At 37.5% G+C, this 27890-nt stretch overlaps 2 protein-coding genes across 4 annotated transcripts; one reads left to right on the top strand and one right to left on the bottom strand.

Annotated features, from left to right (window-relative positions):
* Positions 1 to 635: 635 nt before the first annotated feature.
* On the top strand, positions 636 to 15557 carry plekhg6 (pleckstrin homology domain containing, family G (with RhoGef domain) member 6). 3 transcript variants are annotated; one of them, XM_037785458.1, is made up of 15 exons: positions 636 to 828; positions 2288 to 2507; positions 4125 to 4259; positions 4570 to 4707; positions 5826 to 5921; positions 6054 to 6104; positions 6378 to 6527; positions 7230 to 7340; positions 9192 to 9341; positions 10758 to 10892; positions 10992 to 11111; positions 11213 to 11345; positions 11432 to 11547; positions 11881 to 13346; positions 14900 to 15036. In XM_037785458.1, exons 1-14 carry the CDS (start codon positions 809 to 811, stop codon positions 13333 to 13335), a joined length of 3030 nt encoding a protein of 1009 aa, XP_037641386.1. In that variant the 5' UTR covers positions 636 to 808; the 3' UTR covers positions 13336 to 13346; positions 14900 to 15036. The 3 variants fall into 3 exon arrangements, with proteins under 3 accessions (XP_037641386.1, XP_037641384.1, XP_037641385.1); XM_037785456.1 differs by having other exon boundaries at positions 640 to 828; positions 11881 to 13325; positions 14900 to 15557; XM_037785457.1 differs by lacking the exon at positions 636 to 828 and adding an exon at positions 892 to 1029 and having other exon boundaries at positions 11881 to 13325; positions 14900 to 15557.
* A 47-nt stretch (positions 15558 to 15604) lies between these two features.
* Positions 15605 to 18991, bottom strand: LOC119497376 (lymphocyte activation gene 3 protein-like). Its single transcript, XM_037785459.1, has 8 exons — positions 18810 to 18991; positions 18581 to 18701; positions 18176 to 18396; positions 17165 to 17425; positions 16752 to 17069; positions 16408 to 16665; positions 16154 to 16275; positions 15605 to 15911 (listed from the first exon to the last, which is right to left on the bottom strand). The coding sequence occupies exons 1-8, from the start codon at positions 18856 to 18858 to the stop codon at positions 15816 to 15818; spliced, it is 1446 nt and encodes a 481-aa protein (XP_037641387.1). The 5' UTR covers positions 18859 to 18991; the 3' UTR covers positions 15605 to 15815.
* Positions 18992 to 27890: the final 8899 nt, after the last annotated feature.

The following is a 27890-nucleotide window of genomic DNA, read 5'->3' as shown; positions in this document are numbered from 1 at the left end:
ATATAACAGAACAATTTATTGAGCGGACAATCATTGTTGAGCTGTATAAAAAGGATCTTTTGTTAATATCTCAACTTTAAATAAATGTACCTTTGTATCTTAATCTGTGTATTTGAATTGTGCCGTACATCAACAGGCTGAGAGTGAATGCTTGGGTGTCTGGATAAAGTGTGAAAACGTGTTAATGAGGATGTAATGTAAGGATGTGTTTAACATCAGGCACGCTGCCAGTCTACATTCCAGTTTATATTGTAACAACATATTTCCTGCTATTTATACTAATGTCTTTTTTTGACATGACATTTTACTTCTTCCTGTAACTACATTCTTTTTGCGTGTCACTTCCCCATAACTCACCTCTTCTTACCAGCAATCACTGCTCTGTCTTCCATTTTACTGTGCTATCAAACACCAGATTTTCATGGTTGATTCTATATCAATGCCTCTCTCTTCTCTCTAGTGTGGGATGAACAAAAAACCTACTGCTTCAAAACCTCTGTTCCCCTCTTTAAAATGCTTTCCTCTTGTTTGCTTTGAGTGATCAATAAGCATGATTGACATGAAACAACAATAGATCATCCTCAAACATGTCAGTCACCACCTCCTCCGCTCCACTGAGCACTCCTAACTGCGACACATTAACCAGCCCTGAACACCGATCTGTTGGCTGCAGAATCCAGTTGTTCCCGTCGGGCCAGTTGCAGAGGGCACGGGTGCAGGTGAAAGGAAGAGAGGGAGGGACCGGACCAGGCAGAGAGAAAGAGGAGGAGAAAACTAATAGAAACCAAAGATGACTGTGTGAAACAAAATGGATCCAACAAAGCCCAGGTACAGTCTATACTTTTTTTTATTTTTAAAAGCACAGCTGGTTGTGTGAGAAGAGGAGAGTGTGCACTGCTTAAGGGGAACATTTTACTTCATGTCTTCACTGCTGTAAATCATTTCATGTTGGAGCTGCTGAGTGGATTCACCGACTGCCCAGTTGGCTTTTGATTTGTTGTCTTACTGAGGCTATAAAGCCAACAAGAGGTTTGTTTAACTGACCACTTTTCAGTCTCTGAATGGTTAAAGTGTTCCAATATAATCCAGTTTCATGTGACAGTGATTGTTTACAGGTCTGACACCGTGATGATAGCCCTTGTGTCAGTCCTTTTGATGTTTGACAGGACAGCATTAGTGCTGTGAACCTGTCTGCAGTGTGATTACTCGTGTCAGCTTGTTTGCTTTTATACTAACATCTAAAAACTGTATAAATATGACTGTGAATACCAGTTACAGCAGTAATCCCACACTGCACCCATGTATGTAGCATTATTCCTGCCTTTTTAAAGCAACAACAGTGACCCAGTAGAGTATGAAAGTCAGTAAAAGGTGAAATATTTCATTGAGATCCAGTAGCTTCCTGAGAACTGAGACACATTCTTCGCTGTAACTTAAATCTGCAGCAGGACATTCTGCAAATTGTGATGATGATGATGATTAGATTTGTGGGAACTTATGTCAGACGAGTCCTGGAGCTACGCTAAAACACACCGCTCGACTGTGTAACTGGAGCTGCAGCTGTGTGAAACTGTTGGTGTCCTGTTAAATCAGCGTCAAGGTCTGTGAGATGCAACAGTTAGGATTTATGCTTCTTTGACAGCAGCCTGGCTGACTCCTGATATAAACTGTGTTATGAGAGTCTTTAGAGAGAAAGTCAAGTGGGGCCTAAATTACTGTGAAAAGAAGGGAAACTGTTTGCTTTCTTTGGCCCTAAATGCACTTTTCCTTTGTTTTTTCATTGATGTTATTTCTGCTGTATAAATTCTTGTGTTTGTTACTATCCGGTCATTATTTGAGTTTTATTTCAAAGCCAATCTTTTGGCACTGCAAACTAGCTTAGGCTGTAAATGCTGTGGTATGTGGCACTTGTTCATGATTTTATATACTTGTCCCTATAAAAGTACATTAAATGTCAAGTAAAACAAGGAAACATTATCTTTGGTTGAGTGGTTCACAACCAGTAGACACATGAAACTGGTGACAAGCAGGCATACTTTATTTTGAAGGGTCAGAAGCCAAAATTGATACCATTGTTGTTTTTTCTCTTTTGTTGCCATCTATGTTTGTTTACCTAGCATTTATCACACTTTAGCTCTGAAAAGAAAGTCTAAATAAACCCTTTAAAATGATAACAAGGCACACAATGTCCCTCCATTCAGTCTTCCACTCTTGTAAAGCCTTTTCTGTGCCCTCACACACACACACCTTATTTTGGCAATAAGTAACCCTGTGTGTTTATCCTCAGCCTTTCCTCTAAGGCGGTGCATGTAAACAATGGTGGGGGGAATGAATCACTGATGGAAGAAGCATTGGACCCGTGGCGAGACGGTGTGGATGGGGAGAGGCTGAGGGACCTGGAAGCCAGAGAGACAGACGTTGTTGATGGGACGACTGCAGCTGCAGACATAAACCATCACCACAAGGGGTCAGCAGACAAACACAAGTTCAGTACGCTCGGTTTACAGGCAAGTGAAACGAGACAGAAATGTGAGGCTGGTGGCAGCCTCCTGTACTGACATTAGTGGTGAAATGTAACTAAGTACATTTACTCAAGTACTGTACTGAAGTGCAATTTTGAGCTACTTGTATTGTACTTGATCATTCCCATTCCATGCTACTTTATACTTTACTACATTTCAGAGAGTTGCACTTTTACTCCACGACTTTTATCTGACATCTGTAGTTAGTAGATGTTTAGCAGATTATTTTTTACACTAAAACTGATGCAATGTTCACTGAAAAAATCAAGTCATTATAGTCTGGAATTGAGTCAAAAAAATCTGCCAATGTTTTAGGAAAAGTTTAACCTTGTTTTTAACATCAATTTGTGTTTCTAATAAACTGTTTCATGATTGTAGTGCAGCGACAGGCCCTTAATCTCTCTGGTGTCAAGATACAGACACTCTTTAATAAAACATATTTTAAGGGGAGACAACCCAATAGATAAGGGTATTTTTTTTTTTAAACTAATAGATATTACCATGATATTACTGTGCTAACTTGCACACATTTCTAGAACAGAAATGTGAACATTTGATGAAACCAGGTTCAAAATTCTTCTTTCATTTTGTTGATATATTAGAGTTAACGGTTTTTACAGAAGGGGGTTTTAGATATCTCATTTTATCACTCCATAAATCAGAAAATAGTGTCAACAGCCATGAAAAAAAACAATTTCGTCATGTTTTTAGGAATAAAATGTTCCATAAATCAGGTGAATCAGACTTTACAGGTGAATAGGTTAAAAAAGTAACTAATGATATCCTCATGAAACTTCCCCAGTTGATTACTTACATTAAGACAATTATTTTTTGTATTACAAGTTTTCTGAAATGTTAAGTTTAAATATGCAAATTAGGCATGATCTAATGTTAACTTTGTGTGAATTTAGGAGGAATCTACAGACATAAATAGACAAAGTGTAGTAAAATAAATACCTAAATGTGTATTTTTTATGTTTTCTTTCCACTAGTCTGAAAGAAGATCAAAATCATAAAATTGACCAGTGCATGAAAAACTTTGTTTTTGCCTGGAGTGTCTCCCCTTAAACAATTTGTTTCAAATTAAAAACAGGTTGAAATATTCTCACTGCAGTGCAAAATAAGGTTTTAGGACTCAATTCTAGGCATTAATGTCTTTATAATATTAAGGATATTCCAGATTAAACAGCTCAATACTCAAAGCTACAACAAAAATTCTGCTACACATTATTGCATCAGTAATTACAATCCTATAATATATATGACACTGTGAAAGAGGCCATTTGGCATAACAAGTACTTTTTACTCTTCTTGCTTCAAGTTTGCTGACAACACGTCTGTACTTTTACTAAGTAAGATTTACATTGAGTACGAAGTGTCCAAATGTTAAAATCTAGTAGGATATTCAGAGGAAATGCGTGTTGCACTGTTAGTGGAGTTGACTTCTACTTTAAAACTTAAAGCATATAGTCTAGATTCATCTCTTGCCCACTTTCTTTCTTATCTTATGAATGTTTGTTGATATAATCTTGGAAAGGTGATTGATCCTCTGGTATTTCCACATGAAATTTACAACCTGAAAATAGTATTTTCCCTCTCCAGAGGCGGACCAAGCAGAAAGTCGTGACTGATTTTGCAATAGTGAATAAGGGACAATCTGCAGGAGCCAAACCCAAAGCTGCACTGAGACAGGTCCTGTTCAACCAGGGAGTGTCTGAGAAGAACCCGGCATCTGAGGTATTATTTTGTTTCCTGCTCATCACACCACATGCTGACATGCTTAGAAACAGATAAAGACTTGCTCTAATTGTGTCCGCCCACTTACACAACTGAAAACAACTGCAGCACTTCTTGTTCTGCTCCATTTGCATACTTTTAAATGTACAACCACAAGTATTCACAACAACTTTTAATGATCACTTCTAAGGAGTTACTGATTCATTAAGACTTCAACGTTTCCTGTTTTACTCCCTGACTTCCTTGTTTCTTCTTCCTATATCCTTCTACCATCTTATTTTTGTCCTCCTTGTCTTTAACAACCTCTCAGGAGCGAGGTCAGCTGGAAGTGTTGAAGCAGGTTCTGGGGTCCTTCCTTGTGCCGGTCGATCTAAAGTGGAGGTGGAAGGAGGAAAGTCAGGGAAGCATGCTGGAGAAGAACTGGACAGATATAGTGCACTCTCATTCAGTACGAACCATTAAAGGATAGCTCAACAATATTTTGTGTTTCTCTTACTGTCAGCAAATCCCATGAAAAGACCAAAACCAACAAGGAATTGGTCCTACTAACAACTGATATACTCCCACGAGTTGGCAAACTCTTGTGAGATGGTTAAGGTTGGGCATTGACCTCAAATAGTTAAGGTTAGACATTGATCTCAAATAGTTAAGGCTAGGATAGGTTGTTGGGCAGCAAGTCCCGCTAAGAGTTTTTGCCAGATTTCGCAATTTGCAGGTTACCTTCTAGACACAACCAGTTTATTCCTCTGTGCCATTGAGCTCCATTGTTGTGCAAAGCTATAAAGAACACATCCATGAGCCACACCACTGCATTGAGTGCCTATGTTCCTTTATTACTATGAACATGGGCACTGTAGTTTATTTTGAGTCAATCCCACATACACCATCCCACTGCTGTAATTGATCACTAGAGCTCCAAAACCGTAGCTAAAAAATAGTCCCTAACAAATGCAATATGAACTCCTGTTTGAGTAACGTTTGCTAAAACTTGCAGTGCCCAGCAGTTTTAGGAAATGATTTTGCATTTTTTAAATATAAGAGTAAATTTCCATGACCTGACATTGCAATTGCGATATGATGAGAGGGATTGATAATTTTTACATCATTATTCTCATTTTCATTGCAAAACATATTGAAATGATTATGGTGTGATTTCTGCGGGGATCTGTACCAAACAAAGATGTTTTCTTATGTCTGTAGAATATGATGTGCAAACCAGGACATCTCTGCAGCACCACAGTATTTAATTTAAAATGGTATTTTGACACACAGTTCGTCTTTAGCAAATATTGCGCCTCCTATTGCAATTTTGATAAAGTGTTGATTAATTGTGCAGCCCTAATAGGAATGAATGGGCCTTAGAGCACAACACAAGCTGTGGAAGTGGGAAAGAGTTGAGAGATTAACTTTGTTCTTTTCATTTGATTTGTGGACAATGAGAAAAAAATAGACTTGAATGCTTCTCCTGCTTGTATTGTAAAATACCTGCTTAGTATGTAAATTTGACACATTCCTGAAGCATCTTTAACAATCATCTCTCCTCTTCTGTCTTGTTTTAATGATCAGACGATGTCTAAGGTGCAGAGACACCAACAAGAGGCGCTGTGGGAGTTCGTCCACACTGAGCTCACCTACATCAACAAGCTGATTATCATCAAAGATGTAATGTGTCGTTCTCTACCTGCTGTCATAGTCTCATTTAAATAAAGAATATATATATTTATGCACAGTGTGTCAGAGCTGAGAAGGGATTTTCCACAGGATGTTTAACAAAGCCGTGTCTGCTTGCCACAGGTGGTTGTTGGAGCTCTTTTCAACCTGCAGCAGAATCGATTTCTCTTGGAGGTCAGTCTGTAGAACACACAGCTTCAGATATACTGGAAACACACATACACTCAATATGCAGGCTTATTTTCCACTGCTCTGCATACCATTGACATACATTGACTGACAGAACAACAACATCCGCTCTAGCTGACACAGAATACAACACACACAAGTGGAAAATGAAGCACATGCTACAGATTTCCATCGAGAAGACGGAAAATATCACAGAGCAGGGGAGTTCAGCTTTAACACTATGATGTTTTATTTTGTCTTGACTTCCTGCTGTGACAGGTGAGGCCCGAGCAGCTTTTCTCCAACCTTCCCTCCATCCTCATTGCACACCAGCTGTTCTGGCAAGACGTGATTTATCCCATGTTAGAGGAAGTCCGCAGGACAGGCAAGCCCTTTGACCCTATGATGTTAGAGGCTGGTTGCCTGCAGGTATGAACTCACTGTCTGTAAACACACATCACAAACACATTCAGAGGTGTATTTATGCCTGTCAGTAGTACATTTACTCTACCAGTTATTTTGCACTTTAAGATTTCCAAGAACCTATTTGTGCATGTAAATAATGAAATTACCCAACAGCATGTGAAATAGTTAAAACTAGCTCCAACATTAAAAATCTTGACACAAGTTAATGTATCAGAAATATTAAACCAATAGTATAATATGTAATAATATACATGTATCTCCAACAGGAGCCATTCTACTGCATATAAAGCACTTTTGTAGTACGTGGCTGATAACAGTTATGTACTCTTACTACTTAAAGGAACAGTTAGTAACATTTTGGGGATCTATTAGCAGAAATTGAATATAATATTCAGAACTATGTTTTCATTAGTGTTTAATCACCTGAAACGAACAATTGCTGTGTTCCGCATGCATTACCGACAATGCTTGAAACTTGACTGTTAACAGTTCGGTCGGTGGTTTTGTGCGTGAGTGCTGTTTTAACATATGCAGTAGCACTCGGTGGAGTTCCTCTTTAATTAAAATTTGTGAATGCAGGACTGTTACTTTGTCATGTCGCTTTGGAAAAAAGCATCTGCCAAATAAATAAATAAATAATGGTACAGTAAATGTTATGGAGTTTTTTCCACATTGTCATTAATCATCCTTTTTATTGGTCCCCAGTTCCACGAGCGCTTCTCTACCTATCAGCGTTACTGTTGGGAGGAGGAAAACAATCTAGAGTTCACACGCAGGCAGATGGAGAGCAACCCACATTTTTTCACTTATGTTCAGGTACAGTAAGCAGCAGATATTCAATACGCACGACATGCACACAAACACTCATGCATGAGAGGATGAAAGCTCACGCACACACACACACACACACACACATATATACTGAACAACTCACCCACCCACACACACAACATTAATACAATTGAGTGCACATGAGTGGAATTCAATGTAATGACTAACTATTCTGTAATTAATGGTGACGCTGTGTGGTTTGTGATGCTTCATAACCTTGTGGGTGAACTGTTATAGCCGCCTCCTGATGGACAACCACTTGTCACACCAACATTTTCTCTAAATGATTCAGACTTAACAGCGCCTTAAAGGGTCAAATAAAACTAAGTGCACGAGGACATTTATGGGAAAAGTGACTGCAAGACAAGCGTGTCCTGCAGCGGCGGCAGTTACACAAACCCCGGAAGACTAAAAGCAGGATTTTTGATAGAAACATGGCACCCTGCAATCAACAACACTATCCTGTATGCTACTGTAAATGTGTTGTTTCAACACTTGCTCTTTCACTTATGTCATACATCATCACACTTGTCAATCTGAGTGGGAGGTGATACAGTTAAAGAGACATTTTACCAGGAAACTATACTTGGTGGGCGTTAAAGGGTCTGCTCATCCGAATCTAGCAAAACATCTCGCTTAGCTCTTGTGGGGGTTTTTGTTTTGGTAGATATGGTTTTAATTGTCAAGGTTTTGTCAACAGTCTCCTGCCATCACGCCAGTACAGTTCAAGTTTCTTCATTTATCATATGCACAACAATTACAGCAAGTAGACGTTGGCAATGAAAATCTTGGTTCTTCAACAATGCTCATTAAAAATGTATATATATATATAAAAGGAAAATGACACAAGTAAAAGCAAAATGAGAGTCAAAGACATAAAATAGTGCAAGTAAACATAAAATAGTGCAAGTGTAAACAGGAATGTAGTATGTGTAGAGAAGTAATATATATACTGTATATGCACAGAGGTGTAAACAGCTTGTAAAATAATAAGTAGAGTATATAGAGCTATGGTGATAATATAACGGTAAAGTAACAAATGATGAGCTCAAGAGTTCAACAGTCTTATGGCCTGCGGGATGAAGCTGTCCCTGAGCCTGGTTGTGTGGGATCAGATGCTGCGGTACCGTCTGCCAGACGGCAGCAGGCAGGACAGTTTGTGGCTGGGGTGGCTTCACCTCTGGGTGTAGAGATCATCCATGGATGGAAGCTCCGTCCTGGTGATGTGCTGAGCAGTTTTCACCACCCTCTGTAGAGCCTTGCGGTTGAGGGCGATGCAACTGCCATAGCCGGCGGTGATGCAGCTGGTCAGGATACTCTCGATGGTGCACCTGTAGAAGTTGCAGAGTATCCTGCAGTGCATGTTGAACCTCCTCAGTCTGCGGAGGAAGAAGAGCCGCTGTCTTGTCATCTTGGTGATGATGTCAATGTGAGTCCAGTTCAGGTCCTCACTGATGTGAACCCAGAGGAACCTGAAGCTGCTGACTCTCTCCACTGTAGTCCCGTTGATGGAGATTCTCCCTGTCTTTTCCTGTGATCCACAATCAGCTCCTTTGTTTTATATATATGATGTATAAATACTGAGGAGGTGAATAGAAAAATAATGTCCTGGTTAATCAGGGTAATCCACAGACCTCCCTGTAAATTCATTGGGAACTATTTTCTATCAAAAATGGTGAGAACTCTCCACAGTAAGGATTGTAGAGCGTCACTGGGACATTGTTTATGGAGAGAAAAGTAAATACGGAGTTTTTAACATGTAATTTTCCAGTGCTTTGAGAAGCACAAAGAAAATATGTATTTTATTTGTTGTTGTTTTGTTTTTGTCCCGTCCAGTGGGTGGAGACTCACCCTCAGTGTGACCGGATGCGGCTCGGGGGCATGCAGGCCCAACCCCATCAGAGGATCACAAAGTATCCTCTGCTGCTTAAAGCTGTGCTGAAAACCACCCAGGATCCTCACGTACAGCACTCACTCAAAGGCATGGTGAGAAACTTTTAAGAATCTTTCAACATATTAACGGCTTCTTGTTCAGTATTTTCCCCGTGCTGTATCTCCAGTAAACCCATTTCAAAGGTCATCTTACATTAAAAGCAATATGATAATTGTTGGAGCCATTTTGGGTGTTTTTTGGTTTCTTTTTGAAAGACTAGCTGTGCGTTTTCATACTACCATACTATTTAGTATGCCAGAAACAGATTGAGTATTTCCCAGTACATAATATGTCAAATGCAGTATGCCAAAAATACCAGGATGTCCTACTACATCCGGTCGTATTTTGCAGTATGCAAACCAGCATGCTTTTCTGGCTTTCTGACCCACAATCCTCTGTGCAGCAGATATATGAGCAAGAGGGTCAAAATTCAAGGTGCAATGTTATTACGAAGTAGTAGCCTATGTCCCAATTGTATGCATACTGTATGCAACAGCTGTAAGAGCAGCTGCAGTATGCACTAAAAGTAAAAAGAAAAAATATGCAATTAGTAACGCAGCCTGGTTTACATTTTGTGGGTGTTAGTATGCCAGACCACCAGGGGCAGCATGTTGGTCAAGCCTCCCAATCAGGAACAATCAGACACAGGTGGGAAGTCTCAGTGTGTTTGGAGCCTGATGAAAATGTGTGTTACTGCAAAAATGAACACAATGAAGCGACACAAAACAATAAGCTACATTTTAAATATTGTACAAGTACTAACACAGTGAAAACAACTATAGTCTGCAACCTACAACCACAGCAAGAAGGAGGAAGCAAGCAAAGATTAACTAAAGGTCAGCGCTCAATTCACCACCGCTGCTGTCGGTAATGGGCCAGTTAGTCACAACACTAATTATAGTTATTAGGCAGGCAGAGGCCTCACCTTTCTCTTTCAATACAGATTTTTGCAACTAAACCCACGCGGCTCCTCTTTCCAACCACATTCACTAAATATCTTATTGATTAGTCAATATAGAGCAGAATGGCCCATTTGTGCTCAAAGACTCCATCTAGTATGAAAATTAAAAATGTCACAACATTTACTTTGATTGGTAAAAAGTCTTGAAATCTGATACGGACATACTTTGGTCAAAAGCACGCTGGCTTGCATACTGCAAAATATGACCGGATGTGGTGGGACATCCTGGTATTTTTGGCATACTGTGTTAGACAAACTATGTCTTGGGACATACTAAATCTTTTTCTGGGTATGGGAACGCACAGTGAGTCCTGATGAATTAGCGTGAAAGTAAAACTTTCTCAAGTCTTCTTGCAAAAGGTTTTGTAAATAATTCCTGCCTGAATTAAGGAGTAAAATAGGAACTGTTAAATCGTCAAAGTTGTTCAATTCAGCACAAATTGTTTTCTGCAGAGCAACAAAACCCCCACTGACTCCCACTAACCATCTTCTTCTTGCTCCTCTCCAGTTATCCAGCGTAAACAGTTTTTTGGAGAGCATCAATGACTACCTGAAGCTAAAAGATGAAGAACTCGCTCTCAGCATCTCAGCTCAGAGGGTGGAGGGATACGAGGTGGAGAGAATAAATGAAGACATTGACAGGGTAAAATATGATTATTTTCCTTCCATAACAATACTGGACTTTATAGATTTCTGCCAAAAATATATGGATATTCGCTCTAATATGTTTTGCTACTGACAGCATGTCCGAGAGATCTGCCAGTTTGACCTCACATGCCCCATCAGAGGAGTAGGTTCTGGAGTCGTACGTAAGCTGCTGCTGGAGGGGAACTTGAAGATTCGGGGGAGAAAAGACAGCAAGGTGAGCAGAGCCAGTGCACTCAGTTATATTTACCATAAATCTACTGTATCTTTTGACACTGCTTTTTTGACTCATGTTTCCTTGCACATGATACGGGGCAGCTGGAGGTGGTGGCTCTACTTTTCTCAGATGTGCTTCTGATGACTAAAGTCCAGAAGAAAGGAGAGCGGCTGAAGGTAGTTCGACCTCCTCTGGCCATCGACAGAACGTGTTGCATGGCACTGAAAGATGGCTGTGAGTAACACTGTTTTTTTTTATGGACAGCTTGATTTTGTTTGAATTTTTTATAGATCCTATAATCATTCCTCCTCCTCTCTCAGGTTCATTTGTTCTGGTGGAGGTGGGGGAGCTTCGGAGTGCTATGAATGTCTACATATTTGCAACCAGCACCATAGTGAGCTGCTCCACGTGGGTCTCCACCATCCACCAGGCGAAGGTAAAAACTGACGTTTCTGACCAAATCTTTTGAAATGATAGAAGTCTGATTTAACTTGTTTAAAACAAGTGTGGTTATATATAGGTAGGTATGAAATCCAACCTTGAGGGGATTCAAACGTATTGCACAACAATAAACGGCATCACAGCATTTGTGACTGAAGAAACACTTGAAGAGTATGTGATGCTGGTGTGTAACGGCATAGCTTTACTGTAAACATTGTTGAAGAGTGAAGACTTTTTAAAAATATATATATATATATTCTTGTTATATGAAACAGAATTACAAATAATATACTTTTTAATTTGTTTTATGTCTATGTTGCGTTGTCAGGAAACACTGTGGAACCTGAGACAGACAGAGAGCAACAGACAGCTGGAAAACTGGAAAATCCAGCAGCTGGAGGCCAAACCTGTCCCAGAAGCCAAGACGGATGATATGGAGTCAGAAGAACAACATCAATCAAGACGAGGGACTTTTGTGGATGAACTCACTGAGGAACTTGTGATCCCCAGATCAATAAATGGGATGATGGCTTCTAAAGAAACAGAGGACCAGCATCAACCTCCAGATGGTGTGGCCACTGACAATCCTGTTTTATCTTTTTGGCACTCCCAGCCTAACGTCAGTAACGTCAATAACAACGTCCGTAAACAAGTACCAAAGACTTTTTCTGGTCGGCAACAAGCACATGTCAAAGGACATGAATGGATAGAAATGGGAGTGAGAGGAGAACAAGTCGGGAACTACACAGAGGGAGAAGAGAAAAGGGGGCAAAGGGGGATCTGGAACCAGAGGGCACAATCTACCCCTAATCTGGATCATTTCAGACACAGTAATGCAGCTGATCCATTAAGATACAACACGACTAGACCACATGCTTTCTTTTATCCAGATGTTGACTACCCAACGGACGAAGATAGTACTGAACACCTTCATAACCAAGCAGCGACATCCAGGGAGGGGCCTGAGTCTTTAAGACTACCAGAAGAGGGAGGAATATCAACACAGAGGGACTCGGATTCCCAGTCTGTGAACCTGGACTCTTCTTTCGACAGCCAGTCTGGAGACATGGAGACGTCTCCAGAGGCTTGGAGTTCCTCCAAAGTTTTGAGGTCACCCGGGTTACGCAAGAGAAGGCCATCCATTACCCATCAGGCCCCCTCTTCCCACACATCTGGGCAGTTCTTCCAGGGCTCAGAGCAGACAAACAGCTACTCTTTCTCCAACTCAAACAACAGCCTGAAGAGAAACTCTCTTCCTACCAGCTCAGATTCACACCGGGTGCTAAAGCTGGGCTCCCTGAAGCCGAACCAAGGGATGTTTTGGAACATGCACGACAGAGCCTCTCCAGACCCCCAAACATTGTCTGAACCTGAGCTTCCTGATATTGACTTCGAGAACCGAGTGAAAACCCAAAGGAGTGCCTCCATTCCTAACATCGTCATTGAAGGAGACCATGAACTTCGCCTGCACTCCAGTACGCTGTACGCGCAAAATCCAAATGTACACCCCTCGCCTCTGGACGGTCTTTTGGAAAGAGTCAAAGAGAGAGAAGGATTAAAAAAAGACAGAAATGTGAAAATGGCCAATTTGAAGTCAAAGTATCCTCCTTCCCCCTCGTTTTCCACCACACCTTCTCCATCTCCATCTCCCAGTGATGGAGACAGAGACACAGAGTGGGAGGAGGTGGAGCTGATGAGACACAGAGCCCGCACAGTGAGTAAAGGATGGAAGGAGCAGCTGGTGGACGGAGATGAAGATGACAAGAAGAATAGGTTAGTTTGACAGATGTTGAGGTAATGCATGGATTTGATTTAAATAAATAACTTTATTAATTCGCAGAGGGAAAACAAAAGAGACAAACTTTATGACATTTGAATGTCATACTCCCTCTACAATATTAACTCTGAAACACAAGCTAACACATTTCCAAGAGAGGATTAAAGTAGCGCAGGAGCCCAGCGAGCTACTAATTAAAAAGCAAACCAATAAATACAATTGTTAAATTAATAAGTCAATTTGTCAAACAAGTGATATGCATAGTGGCACATCATTTTATCTTCCCAATTACGACTTAAGCAGTCTTGATGCTTCCTCCTGCCTCAGTACAGGCACATATCTGAATAAAGTAGAGCAAGTAGAGCCCTGAAAACCAAATTTACATGCAGAACATCACACTTTTAATGGCCCCAGTTTTAGAAACATACAACAAAAGATTATTATTATTATGATTATTATGACCTTCTCGAAATCTCAGAATTAATCTTGTTTTTTTTGTACTCAAATAAAAAGGAAAAATCTAAAGTTTGCCACAATCTATTTTCATTTGCCCCTTCAAATGAAGGTCAGAGGTCGTACTCGGCTACAGAGCAGCGACCCTGAAGTTTGTGTTTATTCATTGTTTCGCTCAGGCAGTTTGGGTGCTTTCTGACAAGAGCCCAGATCCTCTTTTTAAAAGAGGAACTCCACTTTGCTGCTCTATTACTACCACACAGTTTGGATGTTCTTTCACATTCAGATGAATTTTGAAAAGTCTCCATTTACTGTCCCTGGTGCAGATCTTTTTATTGGCATCACACGACAGATGTTTTGCTCCTCTGGCTTTAAATAACACAGTTAGTGTGCATGTCTTCTTAATACTTTGCTCTATGTGGGTTACGTTTAATTACATCCCCCTTAATTGGGAAATTTATTTTAGAACTGTGAAATCTCTACTATTGAAATCAGTTTCCAGTGTTGAGTAGGCTGGTAATGTTCTGTGAGAATGGAAACATAAAATTACCCTGTTTTTTCTGACCACAAACCACCTCCTTAAGTCTTAATTAACATGTTGAATGTCTCGTAAAAAGTTGCTAAAACGTTTTTAATATTTTAAATTGTGTATTGTTTACATTAGAAACTCCACAAGACATTTAAGCAGTCTCCTTGTTATGATCAATTTTAAACTTTATAACAGCCTATTCCGTCACTTTCTAATTTAATTACTTACTCTATACAATATATAATATATAGAAGCATTGTTTAAGCTCTTTGTCTATTTTAAAGTTGTCATGATTTCATGAATTTTAATTAATTGTATTACTGTAATTACTGTATTGTGCATGCCAGTACTCCTCTTATTTATTTTATACTTAAAGGCCAAATGGAAAGGCTTCTTAAACAGCATTTAGTTCATGCAACTATAATAAAATATTACAATGCATTATCCATTTTGAGGCAGAGTGGCAGCTCTTGAAGGAAACGTGGACCTGAACACATACAGTATTCAGTCGTAGGGAAAGTACATGCACAGTAAATGCTATGTAATAATGAATTCTGACCTTCTGTTTCCATCTCTCACTTTCTTTAGTGTTGTCTTTTCGGACGGAGTAAATGTGGACTGGTCAGGTTGGTGCTTTGATGATGATGAAGTCATGGATCATTTATACCCTGCAGGCGAAGGGTTTATTGAGGGTATCAGCCGATCTTTGGCCTCTTGGGATATCCACGGACTTACAGAGCAAGAAGACGGAGAGTACAGTCAGGTGTAGCTCTGAAGCTGCCTCACAGTCCTGGACTCATTGAGTGGATCCAAAACTAGACTATCAACCACCAACCAACTTTTATGCAAACTAAAAATTCACTCTGTGAATGTGAACTACAGGGGGCCCAATTAACAAATTAATTAATTAATTTTTATGAAATGCTTCAGCGCACAAGAGGAGAACAAGTCTTTCCAGCAGTTCAGCAAACTTCTAGTTTCCATTGACACAAATGTCTTCAGTCTGAATTTATGGCCAATAATAATTCTGTAATTAATGTAAAATAATGTAATATTTTTAGAATATACAAGCATGTGGTCAGTGTTGTGTAAATATAATGAAACATTATTTTTTTTATAAATAACTAGAACTATTTTGATATATTTTTTTATAATTTCCCTTGTCATTGACCAGCGAGTTTCAGATTGTATATAATGTAAAAAAAAATAAACCAGATTTATTTCTGTTGAATGTAATTTATTTGTAAAACATTTTATTCTCAATATGTATATATCGAAACAAATCTTGACATACTGTACGGTAAAATAAATGAAAAAAAGATACAACTCAAATAACACGATAATACACAACATTTCAAATTCAACAATACTGCTACAACGTCTGCTCTGAAAATACTGTATTTACAAAACTTGTGCAAACAAAAGTCTCCCAACATATTGCAGACATGAAGAAGATAGACATCACTTCAGTTTAGTTTCCTGCGATGCCTCTACCTTAATGTGTTTATTTTTTCACTTGGTATCTTTCTCGCTCCTCACGCTCATTGGAGACGGTATGAACAATTGTCTCCATCGCCGGGTACTGAAAGCTCCTTTTCCTCTGTGGAAAAAAGATGTGTAAAATTATTTAAATTTGTCTGATGTATGTATACATGCATATGTATGTATATATATATATATATATATATATATATACACATCGGTTAATGAGATAAGGTAATTTCTTTCAAGTGAAACTAAAGCGTTTTCTGGAATCAAGTGACTTATATCAAAACAAAAGACAATAACGTCAAGATTTTAGATGTTTCATGGAAAAGTAAAGCATTAGTAAGAAGATTTTACCCTTTGGTGGTTCTTGTACATCTGAGCCAAAACCAGCAGCAGAACAATGAGGAGGAAGCTGAGACCGACCACGGCAGCAGTGTTATGTGAGACACCAGAAGGTTTTTCTCCATTGAGACCACCTGTGGGGAAAAACAATATTAAAAACAGCCAGATAAAGGCACAATATGACATTTTAAATGGGCATCAATCTAGTATTTTGAATATATTTGTTTCATACAGCATAAATGGATTAAAAAAAAAAATCAACTTACTCATCAGTTGAATGTGGTAGGTGACATTTCCCAAAATGCCATCTTTCCCGTAGAAACGACATTCCCATTCGCCCCGGTTCTCCTCCGACACCTTGCTTATACTCAGAGTCTTCCCCTCCTGGATGGACCCGACTGACTGGGTGCCATTGAGGTCATAGACCACATGAACCCACTCGTAGCCGGTGACCTCGCTGGTGTCGCTCAGTTGGCAGGTCAGCGTCACAGAGCCTGGATTCTTTGACGGGGTGCTGCTGTCAACTGAGAGAAAAACAAGGTAATTAAAGGTATTGTTGATGGTAAAAAAAAAAGATACTTAAGCTTAAACTGAATCCATGTAAGCTTACTTTTGGCAACGACGAGCTGCATATTTCGAGTCAACCGTTGTCCTTCTATGGAGCCAGAGCATCGGTACTTGCCCTCGTCCTCAAACCTGACTTCTTTCAAACTGGCAGATTTATCGTCCGGGAGCTGAGAGGACTGGGAGGATGAAGAGAAGGAGGCAGGAAGGGGACCGGAAGCAGGTGTAAAAATATACTCAGGTTTCATTTTCTCCCAGACTGGTTTAGAGGGGATCATACCAGGGGAGAACACACAGGGGAGAGTGACTGCAGATCCCACAGCAGCGTACACTTTGGTATCGTCTCTGGATGGGTGGGTGATTCCTGTGAGAGAAAGGGAGTGAAAGAGGAGAGGTTTAAGTTGAGCTTAATATCTGAAGATAATTGTTTTCTACATCTCTTTAACTCTTAGATCTTACCCTTCACGGTAAGAGCTGCCGAAGCTCGGCCCCCATTTCCCTGGTAGCCCACAACACAGGTCCACTTTCCGGTCAATCTTACAGTTGCCTTTTCCCTCACGGCATAATTAGCGGTATCTCTGCTTGAGGCGAATCTAGTCTGAGGCACAAATGGGCTGTTGTTCAACGTCCACTGTACAGAGGCTCCGTAAGGCCAAGGAGTCACCTTACAGCTGATCGAAACGTCGCTCCCCCATACTGGAACCGATGAAGAGACGGACACTGTGAAGGATACAGACGAGGATGTGATTATTGATATACTGTATATTACAGCTAATTTCTTATACAAATGTCACAAGTGTGTTTGTGTAAATCCTAAATTATATATTACACGGCTTTGTTGAATACTCGACTCCGATTGGTCAATCACAGCGTTCTACGGTCTATTATTTCTTTATAGCAGATCACTGCTGTGTATGACAGACCATTGCTACGCTGATCTCAGACTCTGGCGGACCATTTTTGTGTTAAAATATTGATTTATTTAGTAAGTAGGCGTGTAATAAGTGGGATAATGTACTCCGCTTCAGAATCGGGGGGGAAATTAGGACTTTACAGTTGCTCTGCTAGAAATAAAGGAGTAAGTAACATGTAAATCATGTACATAATGCAACAGTATAAACACAATATATGTAAACAAATATAAGAAAGTAATACAATTAAAAATAAGAAATGAGAATGTAAGAAATATGTACAAATGATCGCGTTGGAGTGCCGCATCGCCCTGAAGCGGTTTATTTCACAACAATGACCGGCTCGCTGTACATTATCCCTTACTTAATGAATAATAAGCTAAAAAGGTTAAACATTTTCTCTAATTGTTGGAATAACTGATTCTTGTCATGCTCGCTGCTTTATCAGTTTTATTAAGTTGAATCTTTGGCACTGATATGACAAATTCATGGAGTGATCACGGTGCAGTAAAGAAAAACATCAGTCAAAACTTTCAAGGCTGTAAATAAGTTTTTTTACCTTCAATGATTCTGAGCATGACCAAGTTTTCAGTGACCTGGTTTCCATGTTCCACCCTGCAGGAGTAAACTCCTCCATCGTCCTCCTGCACGTTGTTGATTTGCAGGCTGAATTCGCCTTTTGGAAACTGGGAATGGGGGCATCGGATGCGTTGGGTGCCTTTCGATGACCAGCTAGAGCCCCAGTACTGCAGACCGCTCTTTTCTTTTCTCCAAATAGTGCTGTGGACGGAAGGTGTTGCAAACAATACAGAGTCATCAGCATGTAGGTACACTTTTGATAGTGAAGCACGGGATTGGAGGGAAATTGAGTGATCTGTGGGTGTTGTTGGACAGTTGTTGGACAGATGAAGCAAAGAGGGGAAAAAGACTTAGACAAGTGGAGGCAAACAAAAATGTGTCTTACCCTCTGTTGGCTTTAGTCCAGACGATGGCGGGGCTGAAGGGGGACGAAGGTGTACATTTACAGGGTAGGACGGCCTGAGAGCCTGCTTCAGCAAGCACCTCAGTTTGATCACATTGAGCCCCTGGGGAAGAAACACAAAAACATTCAGCGCAGATAAATATGTGCATCTCATACATTTTATCACCAAAAAACTACAAACATTGTTGTAAAAAAAACAACATATATTTACCTGTCATAAAAAGGGTAATCACCCCAAAGATGAAATACTCCAACAGCATATTTTTATTGCTTTTGATTTGTTTGTTAAAATGTTTCCACAAATTCCACTGCTCTCTCTCTCTCTCTGTTTCCCCCGCTTGAACCTCTACCTGCTGTTTTCCACTACCTACAGTCTGTCTTTGCTTGATGTGCTCTCTGATGTGTTTTTGTGAGTTGGTTCGATGAGGTTTATATATGAGCCTGTGGGTGCTGATAGGAGGCGGGTTGTTTGGTAGTTCCTCTGCCGATCATGTGACTTCAGCTACAAGCCACACTTTGATGCGGTCTGTCTTTGTCAGCCTGGAAACTCTAAGACAGAGATGTAAACAGGGAGTCCCACTTCCTCCCACGGATTCTCTCTATTTTTTCGTTTCCTGCTTCACATCATATAAATTGTGTATCAATATGTAACATTATTCAATTTGAAAGCCAAAGCTTACACAAGTACAGTATAGGACCATGCTCAGCAGCATCTTTAGTAAGACATACTCTATTTGTGCTATAAAGTTTGTTTTCAGAATTCCTCCAATGCCAAATTATCTGTACGCTACTTTAAAATCATTCTCCTCACTGCAGGGAATGTCACTTGTTTACAAATCACTCCAAGATCATTCACGGAAGCTTCAGTTGTTGCTTTGAAACCGAAATGGCAAACGCCAAACCACCCCGTCACTCTTCCTCCGTCACTGCCAGTCACTTTACAACCGCTGGTTAACGCACATCTCTCATCACAATCATCATCATCACCGGTATTATGAGAACGAGGCCATTCAATAACACGGTATTTTGCTCTGATGAATATACATGAAAGTGAATCATCACCTCCATTCTCGCTTCTTCGTTTTCCTTTTCGTCAGTTCTTATACTGCAGTAGAAACAGGCCTACACTGCCAGTCAAATGTTTGTTTGTTTGTCAGCCTAGATTTTAGCATATTACATTAAATGTAGTTCATTGTAAATATTTACAAGATTGGAAAATAAAGGTTGAAGTTAAAAGAGAAAAGTCTATTTTACAGCTGGTGCCAGCTCTTTCGAATATAGATTTACAGATTTTATCCGTGATTGGTAACTTTAGCTTTTATAAGCAGTACATACACATTTAATAAATAGTTTATAACACACTAATGTAGTTGCAAGCAGATATTATTAATGTATTTGTCAACAACAATAACTCCTCCTGTGGAAAGCCATAAGTGGATGCTGGTATACAGCATACACAGATAATGAATGACAATACAGTTATGATAATATAAAATATGTCTACATAGGAAAGGTATAATGTTGATTAATACTGTACATTAAATTGTCCTTATCTCTGATAACTTTTGATCTCTGTAGTATACTTAACCTTTTTATTACACATCTGCTCATACATTCCTGAATTTTACATACCTGTGTGTTTATACTGTATATATATAGAGAGATTAACTGTACTCAGTCAGTACTCATCTATTCAACAAAACATCTTGCCTATCAGATAATAACAGTATCTAACAGACCTGCACTAATGTAGAGTCAGACTCTAGTTAGGGTTGTTATAGTTATTTATGTTTTCATTTCTTATAATAAAATAATAATAAAGTATAAAGTACTAAAATAATCTATCCGTCCATCTGCCCACCCATTCCTCCACCCATCCATCTCTCTATCTATCTCTATCTCTATATCTCTCCATCCATCTCTCTCTCTATCTATCTAACTCTCTCTCTCTCTCTCTCTCTCTCTCTCTATCTCTCTATCCATCTTTATATTTCTCTATCTATCTATCTATCTATCTATCTCTCTCTCTATCGCCTATCCCTATCTATCTATCTATCTATCTATCTATCTATCTATCTATCTATCTATCTATCTATCTATCTATCTCCTATCTATCTATCTATCTCTATCTATCTATCTATCTCTATCTATCTATCTATCTCCTATCTCCTATCTCTATCTATCTATCTATCTATCTATCTATCTATCTATCTATCTATCTATCTATCTCCTATCTCTCTATCTATCTATCTATCTCCTATCTATCTATCTATCTCTATCTATCTATCTATCTCCTATCTCTCTATCTATCTATCTATCTCCTATCTATCTATCTATCTATCTATCTATCTATCTATCTATCTATCTATCTATCTATCTATCTATCTCCTATCTCTCTATCTATCTATCTATCTCCTATCTATCTATCTATCTCTATCTATCTATCTATCTCCTATCTCCTATCTCTATCTATCTATCTATCTCCTATCTATCTATCTATCTCTATCTATCTATCTATCTATCTCTATCTATCTATCTATCTCCTATCTCCTATCTCTATCTATCTATCTATCTATCTATCTATCTATCTATCTATCTATCTATCTATCTCCTATCTATCTATCTATCTATCTCTATCTATCTATCTATCTCCTATCTCCTATCTCTATCTATCTATCTATCGATCTATCTATCTATCTATCTATCTATCTGTCTATCTATCTATCTATCTGTCTGTCTATCTATCTCTCTATCTATCTCCATCTATCTGTCTGTCTAGAATGTAAGAGCTTGCCATTTATCTGATATGTTACAGCTCATTTTTTCAGGTAATTTAGCATTTTTCACAAAATAAATTTGTAGAAACCAAAAAAAACTGTAATTAAAAAAGGTTTGGAAAACCTAGTGTATGTAAAAAGCATAGCTAGATAGACATATGGAGGGACGGATACACCTGAGAACATGTGGGTGAAACCACAGGGGTGTTTTTCGTCATCTAGAAACATTTTCCCTGCTAACAGCCTTGTGACTGCTGGGTGAGTGATATTGTAAGTCTTTTAATCTAATCCACCCAGGACTTCCTCCTCACGCACAATAAATTGAAATCAGTGTCACATTTCTTTTTTCTGTGGCTTCAGTTCAAACTATCTGTGAACCTGAGTTTGGGGGCACATGTGCGTCACTCTTTATGAGGTGGTCTTTCCTACAGCTGATGTTTCATCACCTCCACTGTATCTGAATATGAGGTTAAGGTACTGTGAAAGAAAATGCCCCTCACGTGGAAACAGTTGAGCTCTGAGCTTGAGGGAATGCAGATGATTATGTTAATAAGATGAGTTGGAAAATAGTCAAATTAGATGCTTCTGCAGAAATTCAGAAGATGAGTAGTTTGTTCCTGTGTCGAGCTCTCATTATCTGCTCTTGTCACAGACACAGTTTTTATTTTCTAATTTGAATCAGCATTAAGTTTTAATGAGATCATCTAGACTTCTGACTTATTGTAAACAGTGCTGTGGTTTAATTATAATAACTGGTTTGATTATATCACGTATGTGTAGGTGATGAATATTATAATGTTCCACTGTGTTTTACTGGCAGAGGAAGCAGAGCACAGATACAAAAAAAAGCTGCTCTGCTGAGAATTTTTTAAAATTGTGTTAAGTCAGCATTTTATTCAGCGCTGTGAAGCTGAAGCCGGAAACATGATTGTATCTGTGATGCAAAAACTAAGAGCATGATAAATCTTTCTTTCTGAATTGTGGTGAAAATTATGACGTGGTGAAAAAAACTGCCTCCTAATCTTTTAACTTCTATTTTTTACTGCATTTTTCTTGCAGCATAATCTATTTTAAATTAAAGTTGCAGACACACTGCACAATTTACAATAAGAGAGCAACTCTTCTCTGCACAGGCTATTTCGGGGTGGCTGTGTCAAAGTTGAATGGAATCTAATGTTTAATAATGTTTTGTCTGTTTTAAATTTCCAACCTCACTGACGCCTTAGTAATAATGAAATTAAGCCAATGAGCAGTTTTGCTGCGCTTGTTTCTTTGAAAATGACAAAATATTCCACTCAGCTCTTAACAACAGTAAGACTGAAAGTATCAGTCTGTGTGTGCGTGTGTGCACGTAATATATGAAGAGAGAGACAGTAAACAACAGCCTGGGTGTCTGCAGGTTTTCATGTTTTCATTTCAGCTAAGTGTTTAACAACTGATCTCACTGATTAAAAGTGAGATATTATTTGTTGGAGCTCCTCTCTGCAGCTGCTGCCCTCCACGACTGATCACTTAATCATTTTGCACTTTTAGCCATGTACTGGCCTCCTTTTGTTTCTGCTCCCCAGCCATCCCATCTATCTACAATCCATGGCTCATTCACCTCCCCATCCGGCTGGGTCAGCTGCACCCGTCTGGTCCATAAACATCACACATGTTGAAGGAAGAATCTCCACGCTGTACCAAAAACTCCTGGACACCATGACCTTTGGTCCCTGACCCGTGAGCCCGATGCCACTGCTCCCTGTCCTGCTGTCGGGCCTGTTGAAGCTGCCTCCCCTCCACAGTCTGGTGCCACTGCTCACTGTCCTGCTGCTGATCCTCGACATGCACAACTTCCCTCCTCTGGTCTGCAGAGGCCCACTGTCGCCTCGGATCCCCCCAGCAGCCATACCTGGGCACTCCTCCCGCACAAAGGCCATACCCAACTTTACACCAGCGCCACGGTGAGCTCCTGCCTGCCTCTGTCCACACGTCTCCATCCACTCATGGGTGACCTCTGACCTCTGAAACACTCAAACGTGACTTCAACAAACGCCTTGAACAACTTCACAAAATTAAGTAAATACAACAAAATGTAAATTAAATTAACAAGTAGATATTAATTAAACATAAGTGCCTTTTTTCAAGGCAATCAGTTCCCTAGATTTTTAAGTAAGTAAGATCAACTTACAACAACAACAACAACAACAACAGGTTTTACAGTGTATAATTACACTGCTGTGTTGAATACTCTTTTCCGATTGGTCAATCACGGCGTTCTGCGGTCTGCAATTTCTTTATAGCAGACCCTTTCTATGGGCGCGGTTCTGATGTCGAACTCTGGCAAAATATTGATTTCTTAAGTAAGCAGCCGTGTAATAAGCGCGATAATGTACAGCTAGCGGGTCATTATAGTGAAAGAATCCCCTTCAGGGCGATGAGAGACCTCGGCCTGTCGGGGTTTCTTTCACAACAATGACCGGCTCGCTGTACATTATCCTTTACGTATGATACAATATACTATAAAAAGGCATAGAATAGTATGTCAAAAAGAGTCATAAAAAAGTTATAGTATAGTATGTCGTAAAAAAGCTATAGTATAGCATATCGCAAAATAGAAAAAAGTCACAGTTTAGTATGTCAAAAAGAATTCATAGTATAGTATGTTGAAAAATGTCATGAAAACAATCCATAATATAGTATGTCCAAAAAAATTCATAGTATAGTATGTCGAAGAATTTCATGAAAAAAAGTCAAAGTATAGTATGTAGAAAGATTTCATGAAAAAAGTCATAGTATAATATGTCGAAGAATTTCATGAAAAAAGTCATTGTATAGTATGTCGAAAAATTTCATGAAAAAAGTCAAAATAGTTTGTCGAAAAATTTCATGAAGAAACGTCAGAGTATAGTTTGATGAAAAAAGTGTAAAATGACTTTTTTTTGACATATACTATGACTTTTTTCCCTTTTTTCAACATAATATACTTTTACTTTTTTGTTGACATGTCATATATTGACTATTGTGGTAGATGTCTGGTTGGAGTACGATCCTTATGTGACACACTGAGTTTTGAATCTCACTCCACTGTCGGGCACCGGGCATCGATGTGAGGGTGGGGATCGAACTCTGCTCTGCCACAGCCAGAACCTGGAACTTAACAGCCAAGCCACCAATGCCACATGCACTTGGGACTGGTCTCTTCATATATTTGACTTCGTCATTAGAAGTTAGACCTGAAAACAGATTGTGTCACATAAGGATCAAACCCACAACCTCCAGTACTCCAACCAGCCATCTACCTCAGTGAGCTATTTCACAAGTCATTATATGGCATGTCAACAAAACAGTACAAAAAAGTCAAAGTATAGTATGTCGAAAAAAGTGAAAAAAAAGTCATAGTATAGTATTTAGAAAAAAAGTCATAGTATGGTATGTCGAAAAAAAAACTATGATATAGTATGTCGGAAAAAAGTCATAGTATAGTATATAAAAAAAAATTGAAAGTCATAGTATAGTATGTTGAAAAAAGTGAAAAAAAGTCATAGTATAGTTTGTCAAAATATTGTTTTAAAAGTCGTAGTATAGTATGTCGAAAAATTAAAAAGTCATAGTATAGTTTGTTGAAAAAAAGTCATAGCATACTCTGTTGAAAGTTTTTAAAAAAAAATCATAGTATAGTTTTGTTGAACATTTTTAAAAAAGTCATAGTATACTATTTTGAAAAAAAAGTAATCGTATAGTCTGTCGAAATTTTTTTAAAAAAGTCATAGTATAGTATGTTGAAATGTTTTCAAAAAGTCATAGTATATTTTGTCAAACAAAAGCTATAGTATAGCGTGTTGAATAAAATAAAAAAGTCATAATATATTATGTTGAAAAAAAGTCATAGGATCGTATGTCAAAATTAAAAAAAAAAAAGTCATAGTATAGTATGTCGAAAAACATCATAGTATATTATGTCAAATTTTTAGTAACAAAAAGTCATAGTACAGTACTGTATGTTGGGAAAAAAGCCATAGTATAGTATGTCAAAAAAAAAATTCATAGTATAGAAAAAAATAATAATAATACAAAAATAAAATAGTCATAGTCATGTATGTCGATAAAAAGATATAATATAGCATGTCGCAAAAAATAAAAAGTAATATTATAATATGTCGAAAAAAGTCATACTATAGTATTTCGAAAACATTTTTAAAAAGTCATAGTATAGTATGACAAAAAAAAGCTTTTAGTATGTCGAAAAATAAAAAAGTCAAAGTATAGTATGTCGAAGAAAATAAAAAAAGTCATAGTATAGTATGTTGAAGAAAATAAAAAAAGTCATAGTATAGTATGTTGAAGAAAATAAAAAAAGTCATAGTATAGTATGTTGAAGAAAATAAAAAAAGTCATAGTAAGAAATGTTGAAAAAAGTCATAGTATAGTATGTCAAAAAAATAAAAAAGTAATAATATAGTATGTCAATAACAAGATATAGTATAGCATGTCGCAAAATAAAAAAAGTCATAATATAGTATGTAAAAAAAAAAGTCATAGTATAGTCTGTCAAAATGTTTTTTTAAAATGTTGTAGTATAGTGATGTCGAAAAAGTCATAGTATAGTATGTTGAACGAAATAAAAAACAGTCATAGTCATGTATGTTGAAAAAAAGTCATAGTATAATATGTCAGAAAAAAATATCAGAGTATTGTACGTAAAAAAAAATCATATTATAGCATGTCTAAAACAAATTTAAAAGTCAAAGTATAATATGTCAAAAAAACAATAAAGTATAGTATGTCGAAAAAAGTCATAGTATATTATGTTGAATTTTTTATTTAAAAAGTCATAGTACAGTATGTTGGGAAAAAAGCCATTGTACTGTATGTCGAAATATATTTTTTAAAGATGTCATAGTATAGTATGTCGAAAAAAATAAAAAAGTCATATGCATCGATAAAAAGTCATACTATAGTGGCATTGATAACTCTGCTTCGAGTATTAACGGCATTAGAGAGATATAATCCTCATGAATGAAATCAAACCCTTCTGAGACAGAAAAAAACTCCTTACAAGGTAGGAGCTGCAATCAGATTTTGGCAGGTGACAACTGTATTTTATGGGTTGTAATGGTCCTTTAAAGGAATTTCAGCATGTAAAAAGGACTGAGTGGACTATAATCTGTCAGATGTAATCCTCATGAATAAAATAAAAAAATTTACTGGATCACTGAAATGAAGAGTCATAATTGCAAAAGAGACATTTTCTTTATGTTATATATAATCCATCTGTAAATCATGTTCATAATAAGCTGAAATGTATCAGAGCTGCAGAGGAGTTTTTCCCTGTCAGCAGCTGATCTTTTCCAGCTCTATATGTGTGTGTGTTATTCCTTGTCAGCTATATATATATATGTGTATATACTACATTTCAAGTATAAAGATCCCTCACAAAAAGACTTCAACTCAAATATAAAAAATACTTTTGTGTTATTTTTTCCTCCAAAATCTACCGAACAAAAAATTCCATGTTCAGTCAATCGATGTTGTCCTCCTGTACCGATACCTCCCTCTGCTGGATGAAAAACAGGTGCAAAAACTGTCAAAACGATTGTTGTTGCGCTGCTCTAACGACAATAAGGGAACTATGCAGCACTGTAATAAACCCTGAATCTGTCAAGCATGTTCTTATAGAGTGCAGCAGATATGACAAAGAAAGAAGGGAATTGCTATCAGGAGTAGATGATGGAAATATTACAATGGGGAATCTGCTAGGAAAGAAATCTAAGAAAGTACACAATCTTTTAATTAATTACTTAAGGGCAACAGGAATAATGGAGAGAATTAAATTATTAGTAGTATTGTTATTATTTTATTTTAGTTAGTTATTATTATTATTGATAATAATAATAATAATAATAATAATAATAATAATAATAATAACTAAAATAAATAAATAAATAAAATAAATAAAATAAAATAAATTAAATAAATTAAATAAATAAATAATAATAATAATAATAATAATAATAATAATAATAATAATAATAATAACTAAAATAAATAAAATACTAAAATAAATAAAAAGTCAAACAAAATAATAATAATAATATTAATAATGATAAATAAAATAAATAAAATAAATAAAATAAACAAAATAAATAAAATAAATAAAATAAATTAAATAAATTAAATAAATAAATCATAATAATAATAATAATAATAATAATAATAACTAAAATAAATAAAATACTAAAATAAATAAAAAGTCAAACAAAATAATAATAATAATATTAATAATGATAAATAAAATAACTAAAATAACTAAAATAAATAAAATAAACAAAATAAATAAAATAAATAAAATAAATAAAATAAATAAAATAAATAAAATAAATAAAATAAAATAAAATAATTATTTTTTATTTATTTTTTTCCTGCCAATCTCCTGCTCCACACTCCAGTAGTCCAGTAGGTGGCGGTAACGCACCTCTAAGCTGGTTTACCTACCGCCAATAAACACCAAAGAAGAAGAAGAAGGACAGTAC

Source organism: Sebastes umbrosus, chromosome 11 (assembly GCF_015220745.1).
Source record: "Sebastes umbrosus isolate fSebUmb1 chromosome 11, fSebUmb1.pri, whole genome shotgun sequence".
Taxonomy (NCBI): domain Eukaryota; kingdom Metazoa; phylum Chordata; class Actinopteri; order Perciformes; family Sebastidae; genus Sebastes; species Sebastes umbrosus.
The sequence above is the reverse complement of the archived record's forward strand: the minus strand, read 5'-3'. Positions and strand labels throughout refer to the sequence as shown.